The 22755-nt window shown below is 44.5% G+C and overlaps 2 protein-coding genes across 2 annotated transcripts; both read left to right on the top strand.

Moving 5' to 3' along the window:
• Positions 1 to 2321: 2321 nt before the first annotated feature.
• On the top strand, positions 2322 to 3109 carry LOC105008675 (hepatic lectin-like). The gene has a single exon (XM_013138105.4). It carries the CDS (start codon positions 2396 to 2398, stop codon positions 3107 to 3109), a length of 714 nt encoding a protein of 237 aa, XP_012993559.4. The 5' UTR covers positions 2322 to 2395.
• Positions 3110 to 15595: 12486 nt separating this feature from the next.
• Positions 15596 to 21470, top strand: LOC117592931 (CD209 antigen-like protein B). The gene is made up of 3 exons (XM_034287432.1): positions 15596 to 15706; positions 19785 to 19850; positions 20478 to 21470. Exons 1-3 carry the CDS (start codon positions 15596 to 15598, stop codon positions 21315 to 21317), a joined length of 1017 nt encoding a protein of 338 aa, XP_034143323.1. The 3' UTR covers positions 21318 to 21470.
• The last annotated feature ends 1285 nt before the right edge of the window (positions 21471 to 22755 follow it).

Below are 22755 nucleotides of genomic sequence, written 5' to 3'. Positions count from 1 at the left end.
GAACAGCACTCCTGAGCTGCAGCAGGTCCTGCTCAAGTTGTTTAACCTGGCCCTTAAAACTGGCTGCTTACTTGAGATCTGGAGCCGGGGGCTTATTTCCCCAATACATAAGAGTGGAGACAAATCAGACCCTAACAACTACCGAGGCATCTGTGTGAGCAGTAACATGGGGAAGGTTTTCTGCAGCATCATCAATGCCCTAAAGCTGGGCTTCCTTACGGAATGTTTTGAGTAAAGGACAAATTGGCTTCCTACCAAATCACTGCACTACTGATCATGTTCACACCCTACACACCCTAGTAGATCAACACATATACCAAAACCAACAAAATAAGATTTTTGCATGCTTTATTGATTTTAAGAAAGCTTTTGATTCAATCTGGCAAGAGGGGTTGTACTATAACATTCTCCAAAGTGGTATAAGGGGTAAAGTTTACGACATAATCGAATCAACCTATGTCAAAAATAAGTGTGGTGTAAAAATTGGCAATAAAAGAACCGACTTCTTCACTCAAGGGCAAGGTGTTCGCCAGGGATGCAACTGATCTCCAACGCTCTTCAATATCTACATTAATGAGCTAGCGAAATCTGCAGCCCCTGGCCTCACCCTAAACAACAAAGAAGTAAGATTCCTGCTGTATGCAGACGATCTAGTGTTGCTGTCACCCACAGAGCAGGGTCTACAGCCACATCTGGATCTGTTGGAGCAATACTGTCAGAACTGGGCCTTGACAGTAAATTTAAAAATAACGATTTTCCAGAAAAAGCCCAGATCTCAGGAAAGCAGACACATGTTCACTCTAGGAAACACGGCACTGGACCAAACCCTATTGTACGATTAGCTGGGGGTCAAAATCGATGACTCTGGAAAATTTGGTCTGGCAGTGAATGCGCTAAAGGAGAAGGCCTGTAGAGCCTCTTTTGCAATTAGAAGGAAATTCCACAAAATAAACATACCAATTAAAATCTGGACTAAAGTATTTGATAGCATAATCGCACCAATAGCACTATATGGAATTGTTGTGTGGGGCCATTCAGTCGGCATGACTACACTAGATGGGACAAGCATCCCAATAGAGGTCCTACATGCTGAATTCTGAAGAACTATTTTGAATATACAAAGAAGAACACCCAGCAATGCATGCTGGGCAGAATAAGGTCGCCGTCCTTTAATAATTAACATCAAGAAAAGAATACTAAAATGTTGGATACATCTTAAATCAACTCCCCAAGACACACTGCAATTTGAAGGACTACAAACCCAAGAACTGAACCCCAAAAAGAGTCCTTTCAGTCAGCTGGTCATGAGACTTACTAACCAACTAACACCTAACATCGTTCCATCTCGGATCAACACTGCTTTAAAGTAAACCAAACTGTTAAACAAACCAAAAAGGCCTATCTGGAACATTGGAACCATCAAACCAAAACACGAAACAAACTAAGCTCCTACCGGGCCCTTAACAGACTATGAATTAGCTGAATATCTTTTTACTGTCCCAGATATAAAGCAGAAACAGATCCTGACCAAGTACAGGCTCAGTGACCACAGCCTAGCCATCAAAAAAGGTACGCATAAAAAAACTGTACGACAGGTGAGGTAGAGACAGAGATGCATTTTCTACTACACTGCCAACATGACTCAAGAACCAGACAGCAATTCTTTAATACATTTGAAACACTAGTACCATCATTCACCATGCTGTCCAATGAGGAAAAGATGCAGGTTCTCTTGGGGGAGGGACACACAGCCCCCCTAGCTGAACGCTTCCTCTGAGAGTGGCACAAAATAAGGGATAACCTGTGACCTGCCGTGAACTGTTACCGTTTATTTATCATTTATGTATTTTCCCTTTTGTTGTTACTGACAAGGTTAAAAACAGATGTGGTACCTGAATTTTTCTTAGATTATAGTCATCTGTGAGATGACAGACAGCTGTGTCCCCCCCCGCTTTCCCTGGTTTACTTTTCATACACGAACACATCCCAGACTTGTCTTGTCTCTGATTATCAGCCACACCTGCTCCCAATCCAGTCGTTAGTAGGTGTTTAAATGTTGCTCCTCTGCTACCCTCATTTGTTGGTCATTGTTGAGTGTCTATGTTTGTTCATGTATGTGGTGAGTGGACCGTTTTGTTTTATCCCTTTTGGTTTGTATGTTTTCGGTGCTCAGTGTTATTTTTGATTAAATACATCATGGACTGCCACTCTGCCTGCGCCTGGTACCTTCCTCTCCCCCATACGCCAATCGTGACATCATCATATAAAGTTTACCACGGTTTCTATATTTTGAGACTTCCTGTTATTCACTTACATGTTCACTGTTGCCTTCTGACTCAGAATATGAATCTCTGAAACATTCTCTCAGGAGCATTCTCAAAGACGCTTGTAGACAATGGCTGTGTCTAATACAATCTATGAAAATGTTGACATTGACTATGAAGAAAATGAGTCGGCAGATCTTTATTCCAAAAGGAGCATTTTTGAATCTCAAAACTCCGGAAACAAGACAAAGGACCTCACCCCAAAGAGAGTACCACTGCCTAAGTACCCAGGTTCTGAGAGCACAAAGTGGAAACCCACCGAGGCTGGTGTCGTGTGTCTGGGACTGTTGTCTATCGTCCTTCTGGCTGGAATCATAGGCCTGTTAGTCTGCTACATCAGAGTGACCCACAGTTTGAAGGAGAATGAAACCAACTCCAAGGCAAATTTAAAGCTCATGGATCAGGGTTGGCGGTATTACAAGTCCAGTTTGTACTTCATCTCCACTGAAAAGAAATCCTGGGAGGACAGCAAAAAGGACTGTGAGGGGAGAAACGCAGACCTGCTGATCATAAACAGCTGGGAGGAACAGGTCTTCATCCACGGATTGAACAAAGAGATATTCTGGATCGGTCTGAATGACAAAGTTCAAGATGGAAAGTGGATGTGGGTGGACGGTACAGAACTGACCACTGGGTTCTGGGGGAGCGGGCAGCCTAAGAGTGATGGAGGCAATGATGAGGACTGTGCCGCACGATGGCTCAATGGTTCTGTCGCAGAGAGTTGGCATGATGCACCATGCAACCAACTGCACTTCTGGATTTGTGAGAAAGGGGTTCAGCTGTGACTTACCTGTAAGCAGAATAATTCTGTACAACATAGCATTGCTGTCACATTGATTCCTATCACATTAACTTTCAAATTATAATTTTTTTCAAAGAGTCTTCTTCAAATGGATGAAATACTGAAGAGACAAGTCAATTAAGGAGGAATTCCTATTTGCAATGAACGTCTAAATTACAGACCACAGTGACGGGACTACTGCTGGGATTAGCAGAGGATATTAACATTACAGAGGTGAGGGACATTCATTATCCTTGGCTAGGAAATTCAATGATATTTTAAAAGCACAGAAATAAATTGACATAGTAGCTTTTGTGAATCTTTTGATGTTGAATGATTAACCTTAGAAGCTGTAACTTACATGTAGACTTTAGCTAGGCATTTTCAAATAGCTAGCTATCTACCACACTAGCTAGCTAATAACGCCATTAACATTTGTCCATTCAGAGCTGTCAAACAGGTTCCATGGAGAGCCGAGTGTCTCCAGGCATTCACTCTCACCTTGTACTTGATTGATTAATTAGGTCACTAATTGGTTAGTTTCAACCCTCACCTGGTTGTTTAGGCCTGAACTGGGAGCCAATTTATAGGAAAAAACTAAAACCTGCAGACACTCAACCCTTGGAACCGGTTGGACACCCCTGGTCTACTTCATTTGATGAACTGATAATCATGTTAGTAGTTGACTCTATGAGTAATAACCCATCCACTTCCTAATGTCAATGCGTATGTTAGGAAAAGGGTTATTCTCTGAATTAATATACCCTTTACGCACCAAAGTAAAAGGTGATATCCATTCTATTAATAGTAACAGAAGTGTAGAGTATATTTTGTCTATAATACATTAAAAAAACTGTCTTTCGACAAATAGGCATTCCAAGTCTTTTGTCAAATTCAAAGAAATGGTTTGCTCTCCAGTTAAAATGTCATAATGTATTTTCAATTGGCTTTGCTACAATTTGTAATTTTACCATTGTTAAATAGCATTACATTACAACTACTACAAGAAGAACATTACTGCATTTAAGAAGAACAAAATTAGGTCTGTAAAATCTATCCTTGCAGTGGAATGATTTGAAGTTTGGGTATGTAGCTATTGGAAATACAGTGTATGAGGTTATACTGTATGTTCAAAAATGATATGAGCTTATAATAAAACTCTGGGTTCTTTGGGACTCCTGGCTTGATTCATATTATTAAAATACATAACATCATTTAACAGAAATTAGGTGGTGTCCCCTCAATGTGCTTGCAGCTAACATTACCACTTCTGAGGTTAATCTGGCTGTATAAGAGTTGCTTTTCCTACTATTTGTTTTGTCTCATTTTGAAATGTTTTTGTATTTCCAAACCAAGGACAATGAATGAATCTCACCTCTGTTAGTTTACCACCCTTTGGTAATTCTGAAGGGAATGTCGCTGTCTGTAATGACTCTAAATTCAGAAATGCAAATTAAATTGTTCATATTGATTTGTCTTTTAAGTAGAAGGAAGTCATTCTTGAAAAGAAAATCTAATGTAATCTCCAATATGTTGGCTTTATTCTCAAAATATTTAGACTTTTTTAATAACTTTCTTTTAATCAAGTACAAATTTCATTCCTTTATATTTGTATTTAGCAGCACAGCACACCACTGTACATTTCAAATGGTTGATAGGTTATTGATAATAAAGAATGCATGTCTGTATTGTAAATCTCTGGTTGTCTTTCTCATATAGTGTTATACTAGAGGAATCTCCTAAAACAGGGTTTCTAATCCCCTAATTTCTGACTGCAAATGTTTTGCAACACTTCCTGAATTCCTGCAAAACACCAGTCTCAATGTCAACAGTGAAGAGGCGACTCAGGGACGGTTTGTAGATATATCCAAGGCGTTTGATTCGGTGGACCACAAATTGCTGAGGAATAAATGTAAGAATGTTGGTTTCGGTATGAAGACTGTTAAATGTTTCAGAAATTACTCAGCGTGTGCGTGCAAAGGGCCATTTATTAAAAAAAAATGTGATAACTAAAGAGGTCACCCTTTTCTGTTTTCTATTTTTATAAATGACTTGGGTACTGTATATGGATATTCATTGTACATATCGTTAATCTAGTTAGGAAGCTTCAAGTGAAGATCAGCTTTTATTTAAGAAATGAATAGAGTTTTAAACTTAATGCCAAAAAATACTTGTGGAAGCTACTTGTCTGTCTGTGATTGATTAAAGTGATGTCAATCAATCAATCAAATTTATTTATAAAACCCTTTTTACAACAGCAGTTGTCACAAAGTTCTTTACAGAGACACCCGGCCTTAAACCCCAAGGAGCAAACAACAGTAGTGTTGAATTTCAGTGGCTAGGAAAAACTCCCTAAGGTCGAATTTTAGGAAGAAACCTAGAGAGGACCCTGGCTCAGAGGGGTGACCAGTCCTCTTCTGGCTGTGCCGGGTGAGATATTAAGAGTCCAATTGGAATAAATAAATTTCTCTGGGCTAAATCCAGAGTCTATTTGATTTTAGACTAGGTCAGAAGTATGACCAGGTGGACAAGGACAGGGACAGCAACGGGCCCCCCAAACCAGGTAATCCGCAGGTGTGGACCAGGACCTCATCTCCTTCTAAAATGTAAAACTGGAGGAAACTGAGAAAAGTTAGTAGTACATCCCTCATATCCCCCAGCACAATAATATACCAGCGTAACACCTTGGAACTGAGACGGGGGGGTCCGGAGACATTGTGGCCCTACCCGGGGGAGGCCCCGGACAGGGCCCAACAGGCAGGAAATCAATCCAACCACATTGCCAGGCATCAACCAAAGGGACACCCACCAACCGCAACCCCCCTGAATGAGGGCCGAGTATTGCTAGCGGCGTACAGCCCAATTGCACAAGTGCGCAACAGAGAGTCAACAACAAGCCAGTGACTCTTCCCCCGAAAGGCATTGGAGGGAGGGCATCCCAGTGGTGACGAGAGCCCACCTGGCAAGACAGCAAGGGTGGACAGTATCAAGCCTACTGGTCACCTTCACGCCCCAGGGCCAGGCTACACCTAATCATAAACCGTGCTGTAGAGATGAGTTTTTAGTAGACACTTGAAAGTTTGCACTGAGTTTGCATTTCTAACCTTAATTGGCAGATCATTCCACAGGAGTGGAGCTCTATGAGAAAAGGCCCTGCCGCCAACTGTTTGTTTAGAAATTCAAGGTACAATTAAAAGGCCTGCATCTTGCGATCTAAGGTTACGTGTAGGTATGTATGGCTGGATCATTTCAGCCAGGTAAGTAGGAGCAAGTCCATGTATTGATTTATAGGTTAAGAGTAAAACCTTAAAATCAGCTCTAACCCTAACAGGCAGCCAATGTAAGGACGCCAGGACAGGAGAAATGTGTTCAAATTTTTTAGTTCTAGTTAGGATTCTAGCAGCTGTGTGCAGGACTAATTGAAGTTTATTTATTCATTTGTATGGATAACCAGAGAGAAAAGCATTGCAGTAATCTAATCTAGAAGTAACGAAAGCATGGATTAATTTTTCTGCATCAGTTTTTGATAGAAAGTTTCAAATTTTTGCGATGTTTTGAAGATGAAAATAAGCAACTCTTGAGACATATTTTATATGTTCTTCAAAGGAGAGGTCAGGGTCAAGGGTAACGCCAAGGTTTTTTACAGTTTTTTGGGATACGACCATGCAGCCGTCGAGGTTCACAGTGAGATCTGCTAGCAACGCTCTTTGTTTTTTGGGTCCTAAAAGGAGCATTTCGGTTTTATTTGAGTTTAAGAGCAAGAAATTCTCTGTCATCCACTTCCTAATATCTGAAACGCATGCTTCCAAAATAGCTAATTTAGGGGCTTCTCCATGCTTCATTGAAATATATAACTGTGTGTCATCAGCAAAACAGTGAAAGTTAATATTGTGATTTCGGATTACATCGCCCAGAGGGAGCATGTATAGTGAGAACAATAATGGGCCCAGAACCGAGCCTTGAGGAACTCCAAAGCATAACTTTGACTTGTCAGAGGATATGCCATCCACACTAACGAACTGATTTCTTTCAGATAAATAAGATTTAAACCAGGCTAGAACATGTCCACGTAGCCCAATATTGGTTTCCAGTCTCTCTAAGAGAAGGGAGTGATCAATAGTGTCAAAAGCAGCACTAAGATCAAGAAGCAACAGGACGGATGCGGAACCTTTGTCTGAGGCCATTAGAAGGTCATTTGTTACCTTCACGAGTGCAGTCTCAGTACTATGATGGGATCTAAAACCGGACTGGAATATTTCATAAATGTTTTTTTGTCTTTAGGAAGGCATTCAGTTGTTGGGAAACACATTTTTCTAAGATTTTTGAGAGGAACGGGAGGTTCGATATTGGCCTATAATTGTTTAATATGTCGGGATCTAGATTAGATTTTTTTATAAGAGGCTTAATTTCCGCAATTTTTTGTGAGTTTGGTACGCATCCGGAGGAAAGGGAGCAATTTATTATGTTCAGCATTGGCTGACCTAGCACAGAAAATAACTCCTTAAGTAATTTTGTAGGAATCGGGTCTAGCTGAGAGTTTGTGGGTTTAGAACTCATTACAAATTTTGTCCTCTCCTTGAACTGCCACCTTAACGTGGTGGAGGGGTTTGAGTACCCGAGTGACCCTAGGAGCTATGTTGCCTGGGGCTATATGCCCCTGGTAGGGTCTCCCAAGGCCAACAGGTCCTAGGCGACGGGTCAGACTAAGAGCGGTTCAAAAACCCCTTAATGAAGAAAAAAAATTGTGTGTTCTGTGACGTCGCCCGGTATGGCGCAGCCGGGGCCCCACCCTGGAGCCAGGCCCGGGGTTGGGGCTCGTTCGCGAGCGCCTGGTGGCCGGGCCTTTCCCCATGGGGCCCGGCCGGGCCCAGCCCGAACGAGTGACATGGGGCCGCCCTCCCGTGGGCTCACCACCCACAGGAGGGACCATAAGGGGCCGGTGCAGAGAGGATCGGGCGGCAGTCGAAGGCGGGGGCCTAGACAACCCGATCCCCGGACACGGAAACTAGCTCTAGGGACGTGGAATGTCACCTCGCTGGCGGGGAAGGAGCCTGAGATGGTGCGTGAGGTTGAGAAGTTCCGACTAGAGGTAGTCGGGATCACCTCTACGCACGGCTTGGGCTCTGGAACCACACTCCTTGAGAGAGGATGGACTCTTCACCACTCTGGAGTTGCCCATGGTGAGAGGCGGCGGGCTGGTGTGGGTTTGCTTATAGCTCCCCAGCTCTGCCGCCATGTGTTGGAGTTTACCCCGGTGAACGAGAGGGTCGTTTCCCTGCGCCTACGGGTCGGGGATAGGTCTCTCACTGTTGTTTGTGCCTACGGGCCAAACGGCAGTGCAGAGTACCCGACCTTCTTGGAGTCTCTGGGAGGGGTGCTGGAAAGTGCTCCGACTGGGGACTCTATCGTTCTACTGGGGGACTTCAACGCCCACGTGGGCAACGACAGTGACACCTGGAGGGGCGTGATTGGGAGGAACGGCCCCCCTGATCTGAACCCGAGCGGTGTTCAGTTATTGGACTTCTGTGCTAGTCACAGTTTGTCCATAACGAACACCATGTTCAAGCATAAGGGTGTCCATCAGTGCACGTGGCACCAGGACACCCTAGGCCGCAGGTCGATGATCGACTTTGTTGTCGTTTCATCTGACCTGCGGCCACATGTCTTGGACACTCGGGTGAAGAGAGGGGCGGAGCTGTCAACTGATCACCACCTGGTGGTGAGTTGGATCCGATGGCGGGGGAGGAAGCTGGACAGACTCGGCAGGCCCAAGCGTACTGTAAGGGTCTGCTGGGAACGTCTGGCCGAGTCTCCTGTCAGAGAGATCTTTAACTCCCACCTCCGGCAGAGCTTTGACTGGATCCCGAGGGAGGCTGGAGATATTGAGTCCGAGTGGACCATGTTCTCCAACGCCATTGTCGAAGCGGCCGCTCGGAGCTGTGGCCGTAAGGTCTCCGGTGCCTGTCGAGGCGGCAATCCCCTGGTTGGCTTGTGGGACTCCAGAGGCAGCTGATGGGTACCGACAGGCCAAGCGGACTGCAGCCCGGGTGGTTGTGGAGGCAAAAACTCGGGCCTGGGAGGAGTTCGGTGAGGCCATGGAGAAGGACTATCGGCTGGCCTCGAAGAGATTCTGGCAAACCATCCGGCGCCTCAGGAGAGGGAAACAGTGCCCTACCAACGCTGTTTACAGTAGAGGTGGGCAGCTGTTGACCTCAACTGGGGATGTCGTCTGGCGGTGGAAGGAGTACTTCGAGGATCTCCTCAATCCTGCCGTCACGTCTTCCATTGAGGAAGCAGAGGATGAGGGCTCAGAGGTGGACTCGTCCATCACCCGGGCTGAAGTCACCGAGGTGGTTAAGAAACTCCTCGGTGGCAAGGCACCGGGGGTGGATGAGATCCGCCCTGAGTACCTCAAGTCTCTGGATGTTGTGGGGCTGTCTTGGCTGACACGCCTGTGCAACATCACGTGGCAGTCGGGGACAGTGCCTCTGGGATGGCAGACCGGGGTGGTGGTCCCTCTTTTTAAGAAGGGGGACCGGAGGGTGTGTTCCAACTATAGGGGGATCACACTTCTCAGCCTCCCCGGGAAAGTCTAAGCCAGGGTTCTGGAGAGGAGAATACGGCCGATAGTAGAACCTCGGATTCAGGAGGAACAGTGTGGTTTTCGTCCAGGCCGTGGAACACTGGACCAGCTCTATACCCTCTACAGGGTGATGGAGGGTTCATGGGAGTTTGCCCAACCAGTCCACATGTGTTTTGTGGATTTGGAGAAGGTATTCGACTGTGTCCCTCGCGGCATCCTGTGGAGAGTGCTTCGGGAATATGGGGTCCTGGGTCCTTTGCTAAGGGCTGTCAGGTCCCTGTACGACCGAAGCAGGAGCTTGGTCCGCATTGCCGGCAGTAAGTCAGACTTGTTCCCTGTGCATGTTGGACTCCGGCAGGGCTGCCCTTTGTCACCGGTTCTGTTCGTAATTTTTATGGACAGAATTTCTAGGCGCAGCCAGGGCCCGGAGGGTGTCAGGTTTGGGGACCACACGATTTCGTCTCTGCTCTTTGCGGATGATGTTGTCGTGTTGGCCCCTTCAAGCCAGGACCTTCAGCATGCACTTGGACGGTTTGCAGCCGAGTGTGAAGCGGTGGGGATGAAAATCAGTACCTCCAAATCTGAGGCCATGGTCCTCAGTCGGAAAAGGGTGGCTTGCCCACTTCAGGTTGGTGGAGAGTGCCTGCCTCAAGTGGAGGAGTTTAAGTATCTAGGGGTCCTGTTCACGAGTGAGGGAAGGATGGAACGGGAGATTGACAGACGGATCGGTGCAGCTTCTGCAGTAATGCGGTCGATGTATCGGTCTGTCGTGGTGAAGAAAGAGCTGAGCCGCAAGGCGAAGCTCTCGATTTACCGGTCAATCTACGTTCCTACTCTCACCTATGGTCATGAGCTTTGGGTCATGACCGAAAGGACAAGATCCCGGATACAGGCGGCCGAAATGAGCTTTCTCCGCAGGGTGGCTGGGCGATCCCTTAGAGATAGGGTGAGAAGCTCGGTCACCCGGGAGGAGCTCAGAGTAGAGCCGCTGCTCCTCCACATCGAGAGGGGTCAGCTGAGGTGGCTTGGGCATCTGTTTCGGATGCCTCCGGAACGCCTTCCTGGGAAGGTGTTCCGGTCCCGTCCCACCGGGAAGAGACCCCGGGGAAGACCTAGGACACGCTGGAGGGACTATGTCTCCCGGCTGGCCTGGGAACGCCTCGGTGTCCCCCGGAAGAGCTGGAGGAAGTGTCTGGGGAGAGGGAAGTCTGGGCATCCCTGCTTAGACTGCTGCCCCCGCGACCCGGCCCCGGATAAGCGGAAGATGATGCTATGCTATGCTATGCTATGTTATGCTACAAATTTTGTAAATGTGTCGAGCGATACGGTATCAAAAAATTCAAGTGTCCCCATTGACACCTGGTCAGGGAGGTTCAGGAAATTTTTTGGACAACTGAGATTTTGAGGACCATAACTATTTAAGGAGTCAGTTATTTGTTTTCTAATGGTGACGATCTTTTCATCAAAGTAGTTCATGTATTCATTACAACTAAAGTGAAGTCCCACTTCACTTGCTAAGCTTTGCTTTTTTGTTAACTTTGCAACTGTATCAAAGAGAAATTTTGGATTGTTTTTGTTCGCCTCAATCAGGTTGGAGAAATAAGCTGATCGAGCAGACGTGAGTGATTTTCGGTATTGTACTGTACTGTCTATCCAGGCTAGTCTAAATACTTCCAACTTGGTGGAGCGCCACTTTCGCTCCAATTTTCTGGAGGCTTGCTTAAGTGCTCTAGTATTGTCGGTGTACCAGGGAGCAAGTTTCTTGTTGCGTATTTCTTTAGTTTTTAGTGGTGCAACTATGTCTAATGTATTTCGCAGTATTGAGTTTAGATCCTCGATTTGATCGTTTACAGATTTATTTACTCTGTCGTTAATGAGCGAACTAGTAAGAATATCAAGGAATTTATTGGTAATCCGAGAATTTATAGTACGGCTTTTGAAACTCATTGTTTGGGGGGCAAGTGGATTTCTTGTTTTAACGGTAAATGTAATAAGACAGTGATCCGATAATCCAGGATTTTGGGGGTAAATTATTAGATCTACAATATCTATTTCTCGTGACAGGACTAAATCTAAGGTATGATTTTGAAAATGTGTTGGACCTGAGACATGTTGGATGAAACCCATTGAGTCAATTATGGCTTCAAAGGCTTTTTGAAGAGGATCATTGGAGTTTTCCATATGAATATTGAAATTGCCAAAAATTAGAATACTATCTGCCATGACTACAAGGTTAGACAAGAATTCTGGAAACTCATTGAGGAACATTGTGTATGGCCCGGGGGGCCTATAAATAGTAGCTATGTAAAATGATTTATCGACCTGGTTAACTTTCATGAGTAAAACTTCAAAAGAATGAAACTCTGTGATATGTTTGAGAGTAAGTTTATATTTACTGTCATAAATATTAGCGACACCCCCTCCTTTTCGGGACGCACAAGGGATATGATCACTAGTATAGCCAGGAGGAGAGGCCTCATTTAAGGCAGTGAATTCATTAGGCTTTAGCCACGTTTCACATAAACCAATAGCATCTAGTTTATGATCAGAGATTAATTCATTTACTGCAACTGCCTTTGGAGCAAGAGATCTAATAATTAGGAGTCCCATTTTGAGATGCGAAGTGATACAATTATTTTTATTTTTGACCGAGGTGGAGGAAGGCTTTATCTTAATAAGGTTGTTTTTGTTAGCACTACCTTGTTTAACTTTTCTCAGCCTGGAACGAGTCACAGTGGCAATAGGTAAAGCTGTACTAACTACTCTGGCTATGCTATTGACAGACTCCACTATGCTAGCAGGCTGGCTAACAGCCTGCAGCCTGACCTGCACTCTATCTCATGTTAAAGCTATAGGAGTGAGACTCCTGTCAATGTTCCTAGATAAAAGAAGAGCACCACTCCAGCTAGGATGGAGTGCGTCGCTCCTCAGCAGATCAGGCCTGGCCCTATTTCTGGGAGAGTCCCAAAAAGAAGGCCAGTTATCTACAAACTCTACCTCCTGCGACGGGCAGAACTCCGTTTTCAGCCAGCGATTGAGTTGCGCAAGTCTGCTGTAGAGCTCGTCACCACCCCTAGCTGGGAGGGGGCCAGAGACAATTACTCGATGCCGACAGATCTTTCTAGCTAATTTACACGCTGATGCTATGTTCTGCTTCGTAACCTCTGACTGTTTCATCCTAACATTGTTGGTGCCAACGTGGATAACAATATCTCTGTACTCTCTATACTTGCCAGTTTTAGACTTTGCTAGCACCAACCCCAGATTTGCGGCTACGTTGGTGGCTCTGCCCCCCCGGTAAACAATGTACGATCGCCGGCTGATTCTTTAGTCTAATACTGCGTGTAATGGAATCACCAATGACTAAAGTTTTCAGTTTTTCAAGGCCATCGGTAGAACATGCCTGCCGATCATTCCCCTCCGAAGACGGCTCGGGCCTTGACTCCGACTCCAGTGGGGAAAACCTGTTGAAAGTCTCAGTTGGTTTTAGCAACGATTCAGGTTTAACTGGTTCATATGTACAGGTTATCTCAGTCAGGATGTCTTTCACATGTGCAAATTATTTCATTCAGGATGTCTTTCACATGTGCAACTTATCACATTCAGGATCTTTCATACATGCAGATTATCACAGTCAGAATGTATTTTTTGTGCAGGTTATCACAGTTAACACGTTTTGCTTGTTGTTGTGTACACTGACCACAATCCCTTGGTTTTCCTTAACAGAATTTATAATAGCAAGCAACGCCTCATGCGTTGGGCCTTTTTTGTTCAGCCTCCTCATTACACAAAGAAGAGGTCAGAAAATGTAGTTGCTGATGCCTTGTATCGGGTCTAGGATGATGTTTAGTTTGTTTTTCCAAGTCGCTAACCCGGGTTTACTCTTTTTGGGTGGGCGTGTTACATCCTCTGTGTACTGTTTCTGTTGTGTGTGTGATGAGAGAGCGAGAGAGCGAGAGAGCGAGAGAGCGAGAGCGAGAGAGAGAGTGAGAGAGAGAGAGTGAGAGAGAGTGAGAGAGAGAGATCCTATTCCCTATAAGCAGAAAATTACTGAACGTGGCAGAGTCTCGGTGGGGTTATTATATGGTATTATATGGTACAAAAAGGAGTTATCAAACCAATTAAAACCAGTAGCATCAGCCTGATATAGCTGATGCTACTGGTAACAGTCACTTCTTCAGACAGGCTTCACTGTACCTCACCCACACCATTCCCCACAGAAACAACCCTGACCGTATAGTAAACAAAATGGGCAAAGAGTTAGTGCATCTCTGTCGCTCCTTGGGCCTCTATATGCTCAATGGTAGGACAAGCGGGGATTCTTTAAGGTACACATACTATTCAACTTTTGGGTTCAACAAGTGTTGTCAACTACGCTATCACTGACATGGACCCCTCCTCCATCAGCGCATTCATTGTCAGACCACAGACACCACTCACAGACCACTGTCAGATAAATGTCTATCTGAAAACAATTGGACAACAAGCAAAAAATCTCAGAAAGAAATTAAGAAATCTGTCTCATCAAAAACACCATCAACCACAAAACAAAATTATGCAGAGACACTGAGAGAATACAAACTCACCCTAAAGCAAATAAAAAAGGAAAACATTGCAATCAAAAACTACAAGAAATTAAAATCTCCCTTGACCAAAATAAATTCTGGAAAAGATGGAACACCTTAAGTAAAAACGAAAATAAACATTTAGCAATTCAATGTTTGGAAAAAACAATATGAAAACTTGTACAAAGAAACACCACTTAACAGTCTAACCTCTAACCAGAAACAAATACAAGATAAATTAGGAATACTTGAAACAACTATCAAGAACAATCGGGACCCACTTGAATACCAAATGACAATATAATAATTAGAAGACAGCATTAAAGAACTGAAATTTGAGAAGTAATGCAGTCCTGACAGGATCAGGACAGAGATGCTTAAGAACAGCACTCCTGAGCTGCAGCAGGTCCTGCTCAAGTTGTTCAACCTGGTCCTTAAAACTGGCTGCTTACTTGAGATCTGGAGCCGGGGGCTCATTTCCCCAATACATGAGAGTGGAGACAAATCGGACCCTAACAACTACCGAGGCATCTGTGTGAGCTGTAACATGGGGAAGGTTTTCTGCAGCATCATCAATGCCCTAATGCTGGGCTTCCTTACGGAATGTTTTGAGTAAAGGACAAATTGGCTTCCTACCAAATCACTGCACTACTGATCATGTTCACACCCTACACACCCTAGTAGATCAACACATATACCAAAACCAACAAAATAAGGTTTTTACATGCTTTATTGATTTTAAGAAAGCTTTTGATTCAATCTGGCAAGAGGGGTTGTACTATAACATTCTCCAAAGTGGTATAAGGGGTAAAGTTTACGACATAATCAAATTAACCTATGTCAAAAATAAGTGTGGTGTAAAAATTGGCAATAAAAGAACCGACTTCTTCACTCAAGGGCAAGGTGTTCGCCAGGGATGCAACTGATCTCCAACGCTCTTCAATATCTACATTAATGAGCTAGCGAAATCTGCAACCCCTGGCCTCACCCTAAACAACAAAGAAGTAAGATTCCTGCTGTATGCAGACGATCTTGTGTTGCTGTCACCCACAGAGCAGGGTCTACAGCCACATCTGGATCTGCTGGAGCAATACTGGACTGTAGGCGATTCTGCCATCGATTTTGTTACCAAAGGAACTCATTTCATTATAAATGTGTACTGCAGAAGCAGGAGCAGGGGGAGCCAGCGGAGGGTCAGGAGCCGGGAGAGCCGGTGGAGGGACAGGAGCCAGCGGAGGAGCAGGAGCCGGCGGAGGAGCAGGAGCCGGCGGGAGTGCCGGCGTCGGATCAGGAGCCGGTGGAGGGACAGGAGACGGGGGAGCCGGCGGAGGAGCAGGAGCCTATGGGAGAGCCGGAGGAGAAGCAGAAGACGGGGGAGGAGCAGAAGACGGGGGAGCCGGCGGAGGAGGGGGAGCCGACGGAGGAGGGGGAGCCGGGGGAGGAGCAGGAGCCGGCAGAGGGTCAGGTGCCGGCAGAGGGTCAGGTGCCGGCAGAGGGACAGGAGACGGGGGAGCCGGCGGAGGAGCAGGAGCCGATGGGAGAGCCGGCGGAGAAGCAGAAGACGGGGGAGGAGCAGAAGATGGGGGAGCCGGCGGAGGAGGGGGAGCCGGCGGAGGAGGGGGAGCCGGGGGAGGAGCAGGAGCCGGCGGAGGGTCAGGTGCCGGCGGAGGGTCAGGTGCCGGCGGAGGGTCAGGTGCCGGCGGGAGAGCTACGACCGACATCTGCCTCCAATTGGGGAGGATTGGAGGCTAGATGTGCCACCTCCTTTCCTGTCCTGACTATGCCCCGAGCCCAGCGCAGAGATGGCTAGGGGCATAGCCAGGACGTGACAACTGTGGCCTGTTTTTTTGTTATGATTGATTTACATTTTTTTAAGTACCATGTACCTTACCTCTGTCCTCAAAACTACAGTGCTGTACAGTGGGGAGAACAAGTATTTGATACACTGTCACGGTCGTGGGAGGAGAAGGACACAGGCGCAGAGTAGAGGTACTGGAGATAATCCATCTTTTAATGAAAACAAAACTCAAACAAAACAAAAGGCAGCAACCAGTGCCGTGGGTTAACATCAACAGGACAAAAACCAAAATGAACCACACCAACCTGGCCAACAAACTGAACTTAAATAGGGTCCCCAATTGGAGGCAATAACCAACACCTGCCTCCAATTGGGGAAACCAAAAAAAAGGATTAGAGGTGGCTAGAGGCCACCTCCTGTCCTGTCCTGGCTATGCCCCGAGCCCAGCGCAGAGATGGCTAGGGGCACAGCCAGGACGTGACATACACTGCCGATTTTGCATGTTTTTCCACTTACAAAGCATTTTTATCATATGTACTCTTTAACTGACGGAATCTAAAACAAAAATCCAGAAAATCACAATGTATGATTTGTAAGTAATTAATTTGCATTTTATTGCATGACATGAGTATTTGATACATCAGAAAAGAAGAACTTAATATTTGGTACAGAAACCTTTGTTTGCAATTACAGAGATCATACGTTCCCTGTAGTTCTTGACCAGCTTTGCACACATTGCAGCAGGGATTTTGGCCCACACCTCCATACAGATCTTCTCCAGATCCTTCAGGTTTCGGGGCTGTCGCTGGGCAATACGGACTTTCAGCTCCCTCCAAAGATTTTCTATTAGGTTCAGGTCTGGAGACTGGCTAGACCACTCCAGGACCTTGAGATGCTTCTTACGGAGCCACTCCTTAGTTGCCCTGGCTGTGTGTTGCCCTGGTCTGGACATGCGCTGGCTGTGTGTTTCGGATCGTTTTCATGCTGGAAGACCCAGCCACCCATCTTCAATACTCTTACTGAAGGAAGAAGGTTGTTGGCCAAGATCTCGCGATACATGGCCCCATCCATCCTCCCCTCAATACAGTGCAGTCGTCCTGTCCCCTTTGCAGAAAAGCATCCCCAAAGAATAATGTTTCCACCTCCATTCTTCACGGTTGGGATGGTGTTCTTGGGGTTATACTCATCCTTCTTCTTCCTCCAAACATGGCGAGTGGAGTTTAGACCAAAAAGCTCTATTTTTGTCTCATCATACCACATGACCTTCTCCCATTCCTCCTCTGGATCATCCAGATGGTCATTGGCAAACTTCAGACGGGTCTGGACATGCGCTGGCTTGAGCAGGGGGACATTGCGTGCACTCCAGGATTTTAATCTATGACAGCGTAGTGTGTTACTAATGGTTTTCTTTGAGACTGTGGTCCCAGCTCTCTTCAGGTCAATGACCAGGTCCTGCTGTGTAGTTCTGGGCTGATCCCTCACCTTTCTCATGATCATTGATGCCCCACAAGGTGAGATCTTGCATGGAGCCCCAGACCGAGGGAGATTGACCGTCATCATCTCACCAAGCTGCTTGCCTATTGTCCTGTAGCCCATCCCAGCCTTGTGCAGGTCCACACTTTTATCCCTGATGTCCTTACACAGCTCTCTGGTCTTGGCCATTGTGGAGAGGTTGGAGTCTGTTTGATTGAGTGTGTGGACAGGTGTCTTTTATACAGGTAACGAGTTCAAACTGGTGCAGTTAATTCAGGTAATGAGTCGAGAACAGGAAGTTTTTCTTTAAGAAGCCCAACAGGTCTGTGAGATCCAGAATTCTTACTGGTTGGTAGGTAATCAAATACTTATGTCATGCAATAAAATGGAATACAATGTGATTTTCTGGATTTTTTTATTCCGTCTCTCACAGTTGAAGTGTACCTATGATAAAAAAAAACTGCAAAATCGGCAGTGTATCAAATACTTGTTCTCCCCACTGTATATATATATTACAATCTATTACATATATTATATTATTATTGTAATATTACAATATATTACATATTACAATATATACAATCCTTTAAAATAATGGTTATCTTAATTTTTTACCTATTCAAATACTGGAAGCATGATAAGCAGCAATCTTGTTGAAATGTCTATAGATGGTTTCATTTTAGAAATGAAACAGAAAGGGCAGAACACGAGAGCCCTGTTTAAAAGCCAATAATTTTTCTATTGTACGAAATCATAACTCTTTAGAAAATGTCAACACAGAAGAGTTTTCAATAAAATGCTCATACCATAAAATGCTGTTGTTTTCAGTGTGTCTTTGTTATTTTACTGATGCTCATTCAGGAATGCTTTCTGTAAATGTAGGTGTTTTGGATCAGATGGTGGCTGTAATGGCTGCTTAAGGCCTGACCAGCCTTTTGGGAATAACAGTAACCATTTACAAATCCTCTGAAATACTTAAGTCCCCACTTTCGATGAGGCTGCACAAAACACTTACCAAACAATTACTAAATGCTATAATAAAGTATTCCTAATCATCAATGTATGTGTTAGTAAGAATGCATAAAATATTTAACACATCCTTTAACCATTAACGTGTGTTAGTAAGAATGCATAAAATATTTAACACATCCTTTAACCATTAAATATCCAATATATTATACGTATGGTTACATTTATCCATATAGATATTTATAAATAGTTTGCAAACCTGGAACTACTGCTTTTTTACTGAGTTCATAAATCCATATTATGTCCTTTACTACTCGTTTATAATGGCCATAAGGAAACATCTTTAACTTGCTTAACTTATTTTTAAAGTATGAAAAAACTAAGTACATCATCATATAGCTTATGAATCATTATTGAATCAATGGTAACAGTATTTATACATTGTTTATTAACATCGTACTAATATCTCTAAATGTTGTAAAAATGCTTAATACATGATGAATAAACAATGGACTACTCCATTGTTAATGGTTTGTTATGTGTAGTTAATAATACATGTTCAGCAGGCCCAGCATAGTTTACCTATGCAGTCTGCTGGAACCACACATTAGGAAGCACACTCACTGTAACCAAGCCTTGACCACTGTTCAGTCTGTCTGCATAGCTCTGGATTTCTTTGCATGTGGGTGTCATGGTCAAGAGGCAGGACACGAGGCCCAAAGCTGTAATACATCCCTTTATTTGATCGACTCACTCAAAACAACAAACAAAAAGTGAGGTAAACCATGAACTGAAGCACTCAACGCAATCATTGATCCACAAACTAAAGAACCCTAAGGGCAACTTGAATAGGGTCCCCAATTAGAGGCAACGTGGATCAGCTGCCTCTAATTGGGGATAACCAAAACAGCAGTGCAGAGATGCCTAGAGGCACCTCTGCGGCCAGGTCCTGAGTGTGGCCCCCAGGAGCATAGAGATGCCTAGAGGCCCCCAGCCAGGACCTGACAGTGGGACATTCTTGTACAGTGTTGGTGATGTAGAAGATCTTGTGAAGGCAACTGCATGCCGGGAAATAAGGGCATGCCTTGCTCTAAAGCTGTACCTGAATATTTTCATCACTTTCCCTTTTCCATTTTGAAAGACAAAGATTCAAGAAAGCGTTTTATTCAATTGCAGGTGTGTGACAGTTAAAATAAAAGTAGCCTACAGGTTGAAAAGCCTCTGTATTAACATAATCGTCTGCTTCCCCCACGTTATAGGCGCAATAGACTGTACCCATGTGCGGATCCAGGCACCATCTGGACCTGTGGAGGCAGACTATGTCAATGGGAAATCTTTCCGTTACCTAAACATAGAGGTATGTACAGGGGCCCTCTGTGCATACACTGTCAGGCAGAATAGTAGCAATTGGATTTGGATGAAATGTGCACATCTGTGAAAACAGACCAGATTAGTTTTGGTGTCAACACTGGATTTAAATACCTGGCAGAACTGAAAATAAATGTTTCACTCACTGGAAAACTATGTTTTTCTTCCCTGTTCTGTATGTATGATTTTCTTATGGTTCGAATTTGGTTTTACTGAATTCAATCTCTTGGAGAGATCATTATATTCTTTCAATGGAAATGTGTTACAGCAAATAACAATGCTATCACAAAGCAAACACCAACCAGATATTAGAAGACACAGATGTGGAATTGGAAGTCACACTTCTCTGTGTAGGTGTTAACCATGCACAGTTCAACACCATTACTTTATTTTGAGTCTTCCTGTTCGTCATGTTAATGCTACTGACTCAGTATATGAGTCTCTGAAACATTCTAAAACTTTCATTTTGGGGTGCGGAGTCTATCAGCAGCATTCTCAGAGACACTTGTAGACAATGGCTGTGTCTAATGAAATCTATACCAATGTTGAGATTGACTATGAAGAAAACGAGGCAACAGATGGGATTGAAAATATTTATTCCAATATTCATTCTCAGTACTCTGGAAATAAGAGTACCCCAAAGAGAAAACCACTGGCTACATACATTGGTTCTGAGAGCACAAAGTGGAAAACCACCAAAGCTGGTGTCGTGTGTCTGGGACTGTTGACCTTCCTCCTACTGGCTGGAATCATAGGCCTGTTAGTATGCTACATCAGAGTGACCCACAGTTTGAAGGAGAAAATCTTTTATGAAACCAACTCCACGGCTGAACGAGACCAGTTCCAGGACAGATACAGTGCCATGACTGAGGAGAGGGACCAGCTCCAGGCTGAACGAGACCAGGTCCAGGCCAGATACAGTGCCATGACTGAGGAGAGGGACCAGCTCCAGGCTGAACGAGACCAGGTCCAGGCCAGATACAGTGCCATGACTGAGGAGAGGGACCAGCTCCAGGCTGAGAGAGAAAATCTCAGGGCAAATCTCTCCTTCATTTCTCAACAAATACAACAGGGTTGGGTGTATTTCAGCTCCAGTTTGTACTTCATCTCCACTGCAAAGAAAACCTGGGAAGACAGCAGACAGGACTGTGTGGGGAGAACCGCAGACCTGCTGGTCATAAACAGCTTGGAGGAACAGGTCTTCATCCACGGTTTGAACCAGGAGGGATTCTGGATCGGTCTGACTGATCAAGTTGAAGAGGGAAAGTGGATGTGGGTGGACGGTACAGAACTGACCACTGGGTTCTGGGACAGTGGACAGCCTAACAGTCACGGAGGCACTGATGAGGACTGCATTGCGAAATGGTTGGAAGAATCTGCCCCAGAGAAGAGTTGGCACGATGTATCTTGCAACAAACAGGTTTTTTGGGTATGTGAGAAAATGGTCTACCTGTAACTGAACTGTAAATAAAATCAGTAAACGCCGAAAATTAAAGCTTATAATGGCTCTGAATCAGTAAAATATCAGCAGTAATTCCTTTATATGGGATTTCAATATAATGTTGGAGACATATATTTTTATTAAGATCCACCTGTAGACAATATTGCTAGCAGGAACAAGTAGTTGTTTAGACAAAATGGTCTGGTAATGTGTAGAGTTCAATGTCAATGATCTTAGTAGGGGCTCCAGGACATGTGAAATCCAAACTGCCTTGTGACATCAAAGTTCCCATGACATATTTTACAATAGGTATTGGGTTCTTTTCTACTCATGCATTGTCATTTTGATGCCAAAACTACTGGTGTGTGGTTTCCTGACTTGAATCCCATTGAAAATGTATCATTTTGGTTGATTCACTTGAATCATTAATGAATTCAAATATATTTCACATTTTGGACAATGTCATTGTTTATTTTATACATCTTTATCAAGGGCTCCATTGATTTTGGAATTTACTATACCAATGAGAGTTTCTTTCCTATTGAGTATTATTGTATTTTGTTTAGCTGTAGATTGCTTTGCTGTAGATCTCTTGAAGAAATGTTCATTTTAATCTTAATCCCTAAATAAAAATAATATATACACAAATTGATTTGGACACTTTTCTTCCCTGGAAATTCCTCTATAAAAAGGGATCTTGAGAGACACAAAATAGTTGTCCTGTCCTATTAGCTCACTTGATTTGCAATACCACACATTTTAAGTAATTTTGGTGAAAGCCCCCTCTCAGAGGACCACGCAGCCTGTAATGAATTGAACATCCCCATGGAGGGCAAGTGGCAGAGATCTTCTACAGTGCAGGGCTTCAGAAGATTGGTTGGTCGCAGGTGGTCACGTTTTGGTCTCGACAAAGTTGATTGGTCTCGACCAAGTTGATTGTTCGTGGGTTGGCCGCATTTGTGAAGTGCGAGGAAAGCGAGTGCGTAACGGAGAGGCAAAAAATGAAAGTAACAAAACATCACCGACACAAAGGGTCACGTTCTTTGACTTTACCCCAAAAAGGCACAGCACCACACGGTCAAATACAACAGGCACAATTACCCACCAGGGTGCAGACATCGCTATGGCTAACTGAAAACAGGTGTGAGGGTGTGTTGGGCGCACTGCTGCCATCTGCTCCAGCCGGCGGTTAGTACCAGAGATGGGGACAAGTCACACATGGTCAAGTCCAAACAAGTCTCAAGTCTTCACCATCAAGTCTCGAGTCAAGTCTCAAGTCACAGTTCAGATAAATCAAGCAAGTCAAGTCAAGGGTTCACCCTAAGCAAGTCAAGTCGAGTCCTTATAAGTTTCAAGTCAAGTCAAGTCACAGTACTAAAGAGATGAACACCCACACACACTGTCCTCTGTTTCTGACGTGCGCTCGGTGCGAAGCTCGATTTCAAGGGATCTT

The sequence above is a fragment of the Esox lucius genome, chromosome 17 (assembly GCF_011004845.1).
Source record: "Esox lucius isolate fEsoLuc1 chromosome 17, fEsoLuc1.pri, whole genome shotgun sequence".
Classification (NCBI taxonomy): domain Eukaryota; kingdom Metazoa; phylum Chordata; class Actinopteri; order Esociformes; family Esocidae; genus Esox; species Esox lucius.
This window is presented reverse-complemented; position numbering and strand designations above follow the sequence as displayed.